At 37.5% G+C, this 12,409-nt stretch overlaps 1 protein-coding gene, 1 non-coding gene and 1 pseudogene across 2 annotated transcripts in view; 2 read left to right on the forward strand and 1 right to left on the reverse strand.

Annotated features, from left to right (window-relative positions):
* The window catches only part of SYCP2L (synaptonemal complex protein 2 like), a 126,593-nt gene that overhangs the window by 72,081 nt on the left and 42,103 nt on the right, over positions 1 to 12,409 (forward strand). The window contains 5 exon segments of the mRNA XM_059179362.1: positions 3,133 to 3,280; positions 3,895 to 3,944; positions 5,868 to 5,997; positions 6,999 to 7,078; positions 7,215 to 7,284. Coding sequence (XP_059035345.1) covers positions 3,133 to 3,280; positions 3,895 to 3,944; positions 5,868 to 5,997; positions 6,999 to 7,078; positions 7,215 to 7,284 — 478 coding nt within the window.
* On the reverse strand, positions 1,406 to 1,510 carry LOC131834914 (U6 spliceosomal RNA). Its single transcript, XR_009355006.1, has one exon. It is a non-coding gene; the product is annotated as a U6 spliceosomal RNA (small nuclear RNA).
* On the forward strand, positions 11,241 to 11,794 carry LOC131833250 (large ribosomal subunit protein uL22-like; annotated as a pseudogene).

Raw genomic sequence — 12,409 nt, forward strand, 5'->3', positions numbered from 1 at the left:
AGCATCTTGCAAAACTTTATACCTGTTGAACAACAGCTCTGTATTTCTCTCTCCAGCCCCTTTCACTCACCTTTCCATTCCGTTTCTTTTGTTTGACTATTTTAGATACCTCCTATAAACAGAATCCTGCTGTATTTGTCCATTTGCGACGGACTTATTTCATGAATTAAAATATCTTCCAAATTTATCCATGTTATTGCATACTTCAGGATTTCCTTTTAAGGTTGACCAGTATTCGTGTGTGTATAATATATATACACTGTGTGTATATATAATATATATACACAAATATATATACATTTTCTCCATTTAGCCACTGATGGACATTTAGATGGTTTCCATAACTTAACTATTGTAAACAATGCTTCTTTTGGATATATACCTAGAGGTGCGATGCTGATTTTTTTTTTTTTTTTTTGAGGAATTGGTTTTTCATAGTGCCTATATCATTTTACATTCCTACAAATAATGTGTAAGTGTTCGTTTCCAGTTTCTCCACATTTTCACCAACACTTACCTTTTTTTTTTTAAATAATATTGTACCATATATTCAGTAAGGAATTAGTGTCCAAAATACCTGAGGAACTCCCAAAACTCAATAGCCAAAAATCAGCCCAATTTAAAAAGTGGGCAAAGAACTTAAATATTTATCTGAAGACCTACAAATGGCCAACAGGTATATGAAAAATTGCTCAATATTCACTAGTTATTGGGAAAAATGTTCTTATTAAATTCCTCTTTTGATTCTAAGGAAAAGCCAGGCAGAAAATACCACTCTGTAACACCTTCCTGCTCCCATATAGCTTTAACATGGCCCTCCTGTTCTTTGTATGCCTGACAGAGAAGGCTCCACATGATTTTTTTTTTTTTTTTAATAATGTTGTTCTCTGGCAGAGAATCTATGGAAATGGATTCCAAGAGCAATCTCTCTGCAAGACACTGCAGACAGATCAGTGTGTCACTGCGCTCCTGATCAGAGACAAAGGGCACAGAATGGAAGGGGCAAAAAAAAAAAAAAAGTGAGGCCTGGGCGATGAGGGAGGGAGACAGTGGTGCTGGTGCTGTTCTGTTCATTTGACCTATTTTGTTTTAGGGCCGATTCTGCTTCTGAGAGTGGGAGAAAGCAGGAAACAGAGACGCAGGTAATGGAAGAACCTTTTTGTTTTAAGGCAATACTTTGTAAATTTCAGTTACTTGCCTGCCATCTTGAAAACTGGTCACCATTCTGGTCTTGATTATCTCTAATTACATGTAAAAGTTATTATGAAATTATTTCACTTTTAAATGGTAAATTGATTCTTTATTGAAAAAGATAAGCAGAAATGTTAAAGATCACCCATTATCTGGGATTTATCCTGGATAGAACCAGAAGTGTTCATGAGTTGAAAAAGAAATTCTTTTCTTAAAAAACATGGAATGTTTCACAAATTTCCATGTCATCCTTGCATAGAGGCCATGCTAGTCGTCTCTGTATCACTTCAGTTTTAGTAGGTGTGCTGCCAAAGAGCACGAAAAGAAATTGAGTCAGTGACATGATTTTGTTCATTCCCGTATGCACCAGCTTACACCTGTTCCGAGTGTCTTTCACTTTAGGAGGCACACTGCTCTAAGTCTGTAGTCCATGCATTTTAAAAATTCTATAATGAGTACTAAATGTATTTTTTTAAAAATTGAGATCATGGGCTTTACATGAGTTAAGGACACTTCTGGCTTGCTTTTAGCGATGGTTCTCACTCTCTGTTTCTCAGTCTTGAGTTGGAATCCCACCAAAGAAGTGGATGAGACTGTTGAAGACTGGATCCCTTCCCCCCAAAGATTCCAACTTAGTTGATCTAGGGTGATGCTCAGGCCCTGGGATTCTTTTAAAGCCCCCTCTGATGATTCTAACAGGTGGCCAAATTTAAGAGCCACTGCTCTAGATTTTTGTTTTGTAAGTAACTTTCAACACCTTTTTACATATACCACAGCAATTAGTAAAGCCTTGCCTCATGGTTTGTTAATTGTATGAATGAAATGAAGTAACATTTGCTCTTTACAAGACTCTGGGCTGAACTGTGGAACAAATGTGGGGGCTTCCCCCCAAATGTTCCCCCCATAAATGTAAAAGGCAATAGGCCTCACTTACAAATTTCTTCTTAAAAATGACTGTCTCCAGAAAATGTTGAACTGCTAAACATCTTACAGTAGGAGTACTTGGGTCTTCAACAACAAATTCATTTCAAAAATAGATCGATCACTCACCCTCACCCACCTTGAAAGTTGTGGGTCATGCTATCATAAACAAGGGGGATGGTAGCTTTCATCCTGCTGTAGTGATGGCCTTGGAGATGGCTCTGCGGTTTGCTGTTCCAGGTACAGGAGGTCTCTTTCAGCTGATGCATTTCGTATTTGAGAAGACTGAGCTACTGTGTTTGGGTTCATAAGAATCCTCCCTGCTTTAGAACGAGAATGAGCTCTTACAAGCTGAACTGTAGGGTTTCTATTGAGGCATTCCTTATTTAAGACTGGGCCCCCTGGAGGAGCAGAGGCCAACTAGAGTATTTTGTGTGTTAAAATCAAAACAAATTCCACGTTAAAATGGAGACTAAACACTGCTTGTCACAGCACTTCTAAAAACCAACCCAAAGCCAGGAAAAGACTTAAAAACACATAAAATCCATTAAATCATTGAAGAAATTAAATTTACCTTGATAGTCTAGTCTTAATTTAAAAATACTTCAGGATTAAATAGAAATGATTCCCTTGTTTTATTTTAGTTTCTTTAAAATGTAATCAATGTTGTTATTGCAAAAATGATTTTTATAAATTCTTTTGTCATTTGGGTTAGTATCATATTCAGGTGCATCAGCGTTTGAAGAATTACCTATGATCTTTTCAGTTGCAACTAATTGATGAGAGAGGATTCTTTTTTCTTTTTTTCCTTCTGTCCTCCATTACAATAGCGTGATTGAGAATTGTCTAATGAAATCTTTTTTCCTCTCTTTACCACCATGCCTTTTTATTGTACGAGAACCAATCTTCTGGAAGGAGTTGCTTCTCTTTTGCCCAACTTTGTATTGATAAGTTTAATTGTACATAAAGGGAACTAACACCTTTTTAATAGCACTCATTTGTCATCTGTGTCTGTAAAAGCTTAATTACAGGAAACACATCTTCTCAGAGAGTAATAAAGATTCAAGTAGTAGCACCAGCGAACGATCTTGGACCAGCAACCAAAAAAAGAAATCCCTAAAACCATATTCTGGTAGAAAAAAGATAAGAATCAGAAACAGCGTAAGAGGTAAGTTTGGTATGTATCTTCTTTCAAGTCATTTTTTTTTTCCAAGTAAATCAGGTATTTTTTTCAGTTATGTGATGGAGGGAGAATACCAAAGAAAAAATGATTATATGATCCCCTCTTCCCCTGCTGTCATTCCTTTAGAAAGACAGAAGGTACACACATGAAACAGTGCAAAAAAATATAAAACAGACCAATCATTTTAAAATATGAGCTATAGATAAATAGAGTAGTTGTTCAGTTAAGAATCTAACATTAACAGGAAATCACTAGGAAAAGCTTCCAGGAAGAGACAGGTAAGATTTGAGCCAATCCTCGGGAAGAACAGTATTCAAAGACGTGCCAGAGGGGAAGCATTCTAAGTTAGGTAAAAGTGCGAGGATAAATTGACAGGAGGAAAGCATCAGAGGCAGGGTCTGGAGCAGAGAATTCACACTGGGGTGGGGGCTCAGCAACACAATAGATAATTAAAAAGGGATCTTAAGACCTAGACATTTGAGCAAGCTTCAGGATTTGGGAATTGCTGTTAGCAAGGACCTGTAAAGGAAAAAGAGAAATGATTTTTTTTTCCTCATAAGCAAAGTTTATCCTTTGGACACGTCTTCTTTTTCTTTTAGTTTTGCCATTTTCCCCTCCCAGCAGTGGCAGTGACCACGAGAAAGACCAAGTAAGTAAATTTTAGCTGGGCTGCCGTGTGGCCATTAGTGTTAGCATGAAACAGGTTAATCTGTTTAGGGTTAAATTTCATTTGTTTCTCAAAAATAAATAAATAAATAAAATAAATAAATCCTTTCAGGATTGAGGATAACAAACCAGTTTGTTGGTACATAAATCACTGTCAAACTGCAAGGACTTGTTAACATTTAGTATAAATGTTGGGTAAAGACTTCGGATCTTTCTTCATTGTTCTCAAATTTTTACAAGATGTTTACTATAGATGATGCTGAAATCTGGGCTGTAGTCCTGTAAATGTTTGCTCTTTGAATTTACATTTTAAAGTGAACTTCTTCCCTTAGTTTTCAGTTTGCTGACATATTATTTCTAAAGCTTTTAATGATTTAAACATTTCAATCTTTATTTTGTAAGTGGTTGAAGTGACTTCAGGTTTATATAAATATTGGATAAATCCTCAAAGTTTCCCAACTCATTTTGGTTCTTTGTTTTAAAGCAACATAGCTAAAAATATGAATTCTGGTGGTGTTCAGACAAATTCAAAGCCAAATGTTCCTGTTAATAGCTGAATCCCCCAGTCTCAACAGCTGGTTTTTGTTCCTCGTCAAATGAGATACATAAAGACTACAGATATAGGTGCCAAGTATATGAGTTCTCTAAGGGGTGGTTGCTGGGATTCTGAGAACACCAACAGCCCCCCATGCAGAAATACCATGTGGTTGTACTCGAATCACCATTCTCTCTCCCCACCTGCCCCCTTCTAATGGTTACCCTCTGTGATTCTGTACTGACAAAGTGTATAGTTCCTAGTTTAAACCAGTGAGCCAGAGTAAGGACCTTAATATATGTTGAATACTTAAAACTGGTATGATTTATCAGTTAGAAATAGGTCAAGGGGCACCTGGGTGGCTCAGGTTAAGCCTCTGCCTTTGGCTCAGGTCATGATCTCAGGGTCCTGGAATCGAGCTCCACATCGGGCTCTCTGCTCAGCAGGGAGCCTGCATCCCCCCACCCCCTCTCTGCCTGCCTCTGCCTACTTGTGATTTCTCTCTCTCTGTCAAATAAATAAATCTTAAAAAAAAAAAAAAGAAATAGGTCAAAAGACAGATTTAAAGTAAATATAGTTTTTGTTTGAAGTAAGCACCAAAGAAACATCAAAACTTTGCGAATCTATAAGTTTAAGTTATTCAACTGACAAGAAGTCTGTTGATTTTTCAGTGAGGGCATTGCTGACTTTGTACAAACATTAGCATTCAAAATTCACTCCTCTGTGTTGGCATGTAAGAGAATAATTTGGACCAGGACTCGGCAAACTTGTTCTGTGAAGAGTCAGATAGTAAATAGTGTAAACATTTTACACATGTAAGATCATAAATATTTTCCATGGTGACTATTCAGCTCTTCTGTTGTAGCATGAAAGTAGCCATGGACAATACCTAAGTGAATGCACGTTGCATTCCAATAAAACTTTATTTCTAAGAAGGCCAGTGAACTGTGATTTGTGGATTCCTGATTTAGAGCAGTGGTTCTCAAACTGTAGTGATCATCAGAATGATGAGTATGGTGTGTTTAAATGCAGATTGCTAGTTTCTGTCCCCATAGTTTCTGGCTAAATATAAGTAATAGATGGGATTATGGAATTTGAATTTCTGTCAAGTTCCTGGGTGTTGCTGAAGCTCTGTTCTGGGGTCCTACTTTGAGAACTTATTTAGAATTATTTTTGATTTAGAACTATGAATTGATAGATGACTTAATGTGTTTTCAACTTTAGGATCTTATGGTCCTAGTGTTTGTTTTCAAATGGTGCAAATCCTATACTTAAACTACTTTAAACGACATTAGAAATGTATTAAAATTTTTTGAGAACTACTTAAAATGGTTATGAATGTTAACACTCTTAAAAAATACTGTATTTTAGGCTAAACTTCTAACACCATCATGGAAGGAAACCTCCAGGCAGAATAATACTACACTTGCAAATATTTCTGTAACAAAATTTCAGGGTAACTCTGACTTTTTAACTCCTGAAGATTCTGCCCAGAAAACAGGTACTTGATTTTCTGTTGATTTACATAGAAAAAAAAATATTTTTTTAGGAAAAGTAGTTTGAACTAAACAATTTTTCTTTCTTTTAACATGTATTGAAGAAAGTATGAATATACGATCTCTCCTTTACTGTCCTCATTAGCAAAAGATAGAAGACATTGTGTTTTAGCATTTGAGATTACCTTGTGCTCTTCCATTTTTAAAGAAAACTCAAATGATGACTTATAGCAGTGATTGGTATACTTTTTCTGTAAGGCACCAGACAGCAAGTATTTTTTTTATTTTTTATTTTTAGCAGCTCTACTGTTGTAGCTCCAAATCAGCTGCAGACCATCAGGCATGGTTGTGTTTCCATAAAACTTTATTTATAAAACCAAGTGGTGGACTGGATTTGACTGGAGAGGCCAGAGTTGGCCAGACAAGGCCAATCCTTGCCCTGTTAGGTGCATCTTAACCTCTGTTGTATTTTATTAGAACTATTTACACCTTTTGTGAGGCTAGGGATTTTGGTTTGCCTTTATCATTTTGCAGCTTGGCTCACTGACAACCAATGATAGCAGTCAGTAAGCAGGTGATGACTTCTTAGCTTGGCTGCCACTGGGAGAAAAAGAGTAAGGAAAAGAGAAAAATGTAGAGTTAGAGAGTAAGAAGAAATAAGTTAGAAGAACGATGAGAGAGAAGAAAGAGAAGGGTCACAAGCTGGAGACAGCAGGAGCCTTGCCCATGTATTGGGGGCCCGATGGGCAGCTATGAAATGTGCTGATTTAGTTGAGGCTCATTTTATCTGCCTGCTTGCAAAACCAATAACCTTACATGCCCTAAAAGATAAAAAGGGTTTTTTTTTGTTTTTTTGTGGGTGTTTTGGGGTTTTTTTTTGCCTTTTATTTTTAAAGTATCTTTTTTGGAGGTTGGTAAGATTTAATACATAGAGTGATAGTGAAATGTTATTACCTAAAGTTGCTTCTTAGCATGTTGATGCTCTGGAAATTGTTCTTACACTCAGAACATCAAAGTCCCCGCCCCCCGAGTGATCTGTCATCCTTGGAGCATTCAGAAGTTGAAGAAAATATATCAAAGGAAAACGTATCTAAGGTATTATTTATTGTTGGTTATTCATCTGATTTTCCAGAGTTTATATTATATTTGTATCATGTGCTTATTCCTCCTTAGAGGATAATGGAGCACCATTTGCTTTTTTTTTTTTTTTTTTCCTTTGGAGACTGTAGACCAAGAATCCTTGATGAAAACTCCTAGCTTCAAACATAAACTGCAAAGCTTGGAAGACAGAGGTGAGAAAATACTCAGTCTTTGCAGAATAAAGCAAAATGAATTTACTTTTGGTGGGCTGGGTGTTATTCCAATCACAGCAGTTTAAAAAATGACTTTACAGACTGACACCAGGTGTTGGAGAGAGCAGTTCGGATCTGCTTACTCTCCCTAGAAGTGCCTGAAGGTCAGGGCCGGGAAGGGACAGGACCCTAGGTTCACTCAGAAACGAGAGTGCCTCGTTTCAAGAAACATGGCCTGGGACCAGCTGCCTCCTCTCTGGCCTCAAACGGAGGGCCAGTGGGCTCAGTGGAGGCACCTTCCTAAGGATTTGGTCCAGGGGCTCTTTCCATTCCTGACTAAGTAGGTCACTTGCAGTTTATAAAGCCACCTTCTAAACAGTGGTGTGGTCAAGAATGGAAGCATCCAGTTCATTTTCTCCTGGTTACCGTGATAAGGAGGGTTTTTTTGTTTGTTTTTAAAGATTTTATTTACTTATTTGACAGACGGAGATCACAAGTAGGCAGAGAGGCCACAAGTAGGCAGAGAGGCAGGCAGAGAGAGGAGGAAGCAGGCTCCCTGCTGAGCAGAGAGCCCAATGCTATGGCGGGGCTCCATCCCAGGACCCTGAGATCATGACCTGAGCTGAAGGCAGAGGCTTTAACCCACTGAACCACCCAGGCACCCCCCCCCCCTTTTTTTTTAAAGATTTTATTTATTTAGGAGATTTTCAAGTCAGTTCACAGGACTGTGAGTAGAACACCTGACCACTTTGTAGGGTGTCCCTGAAGTGTTTGTTTTCTCTTTACATTTTAAATGGAACATCAGGAAGATTGAAATAGCTGCATGTCCTGTGTATCAACATTTAGTGTATCATCACAAACATCTGTGAGCCAACATCCAGGTTAAGAAATGAAAGATTGCTATTTCAGAATCCGGGTAGCTGCAACCCGAAATTCATCCCTGCTTCCCTGTTTACAGGGGTCCATTAGCCTTAATTTGGTGTTTGATTGCACTGCTTTGCTTTTATTTTTTCACTTTCACATTGGTAGAAATATCATACCTTCCTGACAGCATGTCCAGGGTGTGCGCAGTTTAAAGAACAATTATAAGGGGCGCCTGGGTGGCTCAGTGGGTTAAGGGTCCTGGGATCGAGCCCCACCTCACAGGGAGCCTGCTTCCTCCTCAATCTCTATCTGCCTGCCTCTCTGCCTACTTGTAATCTCTGTCTGTCAAATAAATAAATAAATCTTTAAAAAAAAATTATAAAGTCAACACCTATATAACTACAGCCCAGTCTGAGAACTGGAATCCTGGGTCATGACCCTGTTACTTTCCTCCATCCCTTAGAGAGGTAATGATGGTCCTGATTTGTGTGAAAAGCTTTCTGTTGCTTTTCTTCTTTTTAAGACTTATTTATTTTCAATTTTTTATTTGACAGACAGAGATCACAAGTAGGCAGAGAGGCAGGCAGAGAGAGTTGGGGAAGCAGGTTCCCTGCTGAGCAGAGAGCCCAATGCTATGGCGGGGCTTCATCCCAGGACTTTGAGATCATGACTTGAGCAGAAGACGGAGGCTTTAACCCACTGAGCCCCCCAGGCGCCCCTGCTTTTCTTTATAATTTTCTTTGTATGCATCCCTAAATAATATGCAGTTTAGTTTTATCTCATGTACTGTGCAAACAAATGACATCATACTGTATAAACTGTGTGGCCTGCTTCTGCTCAAAATCATATGTAAAATCTATTTACACTGATGGATCTAGGTGAAGTATATTTATTTTAATCATAGCATAATATTCAGTGATATGAGTGGACTTTGTTCTAGTGCTGTGGGATATTTGGATTACTTGAAGTTTGGGTTGTTATAGATAATGCCACTATGCTGAATTATGTACATTTCTCCTGATACATACTCCAAAATGTTTTCTAGGTGTATTTTTACGAATAGAATTGCTCAGCCACAGAGTTTATATGTCTTTACAGTTTTAGATGTGCGGGACTGTTTTTCCAAACTGGTTGTATCAATTTGCTTTTCCACCAGCTGTGTATGAGTTCCTTACTTCACATTCTCCAACACTTGGGATTTTTAAATTTCTGTGTGTATGCACACTAAAGTTTTAATTTGATTAAACATCTCTAAGGTTAAACATCATTTTTATATGTTAGCCATTTGAATTTCCTCTTTTGTGTGTGTCTGAAATGTCTTGCCTAGGGGCGCCTGCGTAGCTTGGTTGATCAAGTGTCTGTCTTTGTCTCAGGTCATGATCCCAGAGTCCTGGGATTGATCCCTGCCTGGTGCGGGGCGGGGGGGCGGGGGCAAGGTGTCCCTGCCCAGCAGGGAGCCTGCTTCTCCCTCTCCCTCTGCCTGCTGCTCTGTCTTCTTCTGCTCTTTCTCTCTCTGTCAAATAAGTGAATAAATCTTTAAAAAGATGTCTTGCCCATTTGTGTGGAGGCTTGTCTCTTTATATCAGTCCTAGGAACTCTTCATATGTTCAGAACTTGGTTATATGTAACTGTCTTCTTCCAATGTGTGATTTGCACTTTTTCTCTGTAGGATGTTCTCACTGTAGGTCTTTATGGCTGCTTTTTGAATAAAGTTTGAGGGTGTTGATTTTTATTCAATTTTTGGAAGTTTGAGAAGGATTGGTATAAATTCTTCTTTGAATGTTTCATAGAATCCATTGATTCTATTTCCTTACTCATTGCTGGTCTAGTCCGATTTTCTATTCATGATTCAGTCTTAGTAGATTGTAGGTTTCTAAGAATTTACCCATTTCTTCTAGATTGCCAACTTTTTGGTACATAATGTTTCATAGTAGTCTTCTTTGTGTTTTTTGTGGTACCTATTGTAATGTCTCTTATTTCTGATTTTGAGTTTTCCCCTTAATTTAGCTAAAAGGTTGTCAACTTTAAAAAACAAAACAAAACAAAGAAACCAGCTCTTTCACTGATTCTGTTTTTTCTCTTTTTCTGACCTCTATCTCATTCATTTTTTTGTTTGTTTGTTTTTGTTTTCCTTTTGCTAAGGCTTAGTTTGGTCTTTTTCTAGTCGTAAGATATAAGGTAAGGTGGTTTATTTGGATTTTTTTTCCCTTAATGTAGGCAGTATGGCTATAAATCTCTCTCAATACTACTTTTACTGAACTCCAAAGTTTCTGTAGATTTTTACCATTTTCAAGTATGTCAAGGTATTTTTTATTTTCTTTTTGATTTCTTTGACGCAGATGTAGTTCAGGAGTGTGCTATTTAATTTCCACGTATTTGTGAATTTTTCCAGTTTCTTCCTGGTATTTCTAGTTTCATATCATTGTGTTCAGAAAAGATTCTTGGCATGATTTCAGTCTTCTTAAGTTTCCTGAGACTTGTTTTGTGACCCAACATGTGCATCCTTGAAAACACACCATGTGTTCCATGTGTGTTTGAAAAGAATTGGTATTCTGTTGCTGGACAGAATGATCTGTAGATGTCTGTTAGGTCTATTTGGTGTAAAGTAAAATCAAGTCTAGTGTTTCCTTATTGATTTTTTTTTTTTTTTGTCTGTATGATTTATCCATTGTTGAAGGTATGGTATTGAGGTCTACTAGAGTTTCTATTTGCATAAAATAATTTTTTTCCTTCTCTTTGAGCCTATGTTCATCCTTAAAAGTGAACTAAATCTCCTGGGGGTAGCATATAGTTAGGTCTTTTTTGTTTGTCTGTTTAATCCATTCAGCTACTTTATTCCTGTGGATTGAATAATTCAATAAATTTACATTTATTTTAAATGCAAAAAAAATTGAGTATACTTGACACACAGGAGTTATAGTTTTAGGCATACAGCTTAGTGATTTGACAAGTTTATATATTACGCTATGTTCACTATAAGTATAGCTACCATCTGTTCCCACGCTTAGCTCTTATGATATCATTGGCTGTATTCTTTATGCTCTCCTTTTTATTCCTGTGACTTACTCATTCCATTGAGGTAACCTCTGAAAATGGTTCACTATTTGCTTGACCCAGAAAAGCCGGTGAAATCATGCAAATCAAGAGGTTCAAATCTTTGCATTCACTTTAAGAATACATGTGAAACTGCCTGGACCATCAAGGGTGTGCATATTCAAAAAGCCACCGAGTATCTGAAAGACATCACTTTGTAGAAGCAGTGTGTGCCATCCGGTCACTACAATGGTGGAGTTGTTAGGTGTGCCCAGGCCAAACAGTGAGACAGGACACAAGGCCAGTGGCCCAAGAAAAGTGCTGAATTTTTACTGACAATGCTTAAAAATGCAGAGAGTAATGCTGGGCTTAAGGGTTCAGATGTAGATTCTCTGGTCATTGAGCATATCCAGGTGAACAAAGCCCCCAGGATGCAGCATAGAACTTACAGGGCTCATGGTTGGCTTAATCCATACATGGGCTCTCCCTGCCTTATTGGGATGATCCTTCTGGAAAAAGAGCAGATTGTTCCTAAACCAAAAGAGGAAGTTGCACAGAAGAAAAGATATCCCAGAAGAAACTGAACAAACAAAAACTTATGGCCTGGAAGTAAATTCTACATAGAATAAATGCAAATTAAAAAAAAAAACTCCCATCAGTTTGTTCCCAGTATTTATAATTGAGTCTACTTCTTGTTCATTTTTTATCCATTTGTAAGTGGAATCATATGACATTTGTCTTTTTCCGTCTGACTTCTTTTGCTTAGCATAATACCCTGTAGGTCTTCTCACTCTTTGCAAATGGTTTGATACTTTATATGGAAAACCCAAAAGACTCCACTCCAAAACTGCTAGAACTCATACAAGAATTCAGTTAAGTGTCAGGATATAAAGTCAATGCACAGAAATTAGTTGCATTTCTATACACCAACAAGACAGAAGAAAGAGAAATTAAGGAGTTGATCCCATTACAATTGTACCCAAGACCATAAGATGTGTAGGAATAAATCTAACCAAAGAGGCAAAGAATCTATACTCAGAAAACTATGAAGTACTCCTGAAAGAAATTGAAGACACAGAAAAAAATGGAAAAAATGTTCCATGCTCATGGACCGGAAGAACAATGTCTATGGTACCTAGAACAATCTACACATTTAATGCAATTCCTATCAAAATACCATCAACTCTCTTCAAAAAATGGAGCAAATAATCCTAAAATTTATATGGAA

Source organism: Mustela lutreola, chromosome 6 (genome assembly GCF_030435805.1).
Source record: "Mustela lutreola isolate mMusLut2 chromosome 6, mMusLut2.pri, whole genome shotgun sequence".
Lineage (NCBI taxonomy): Eukaryota > Metazoa > Chordata > Mammalia > Carnivora > Mustelidae > Mustela > Mustela lutreola.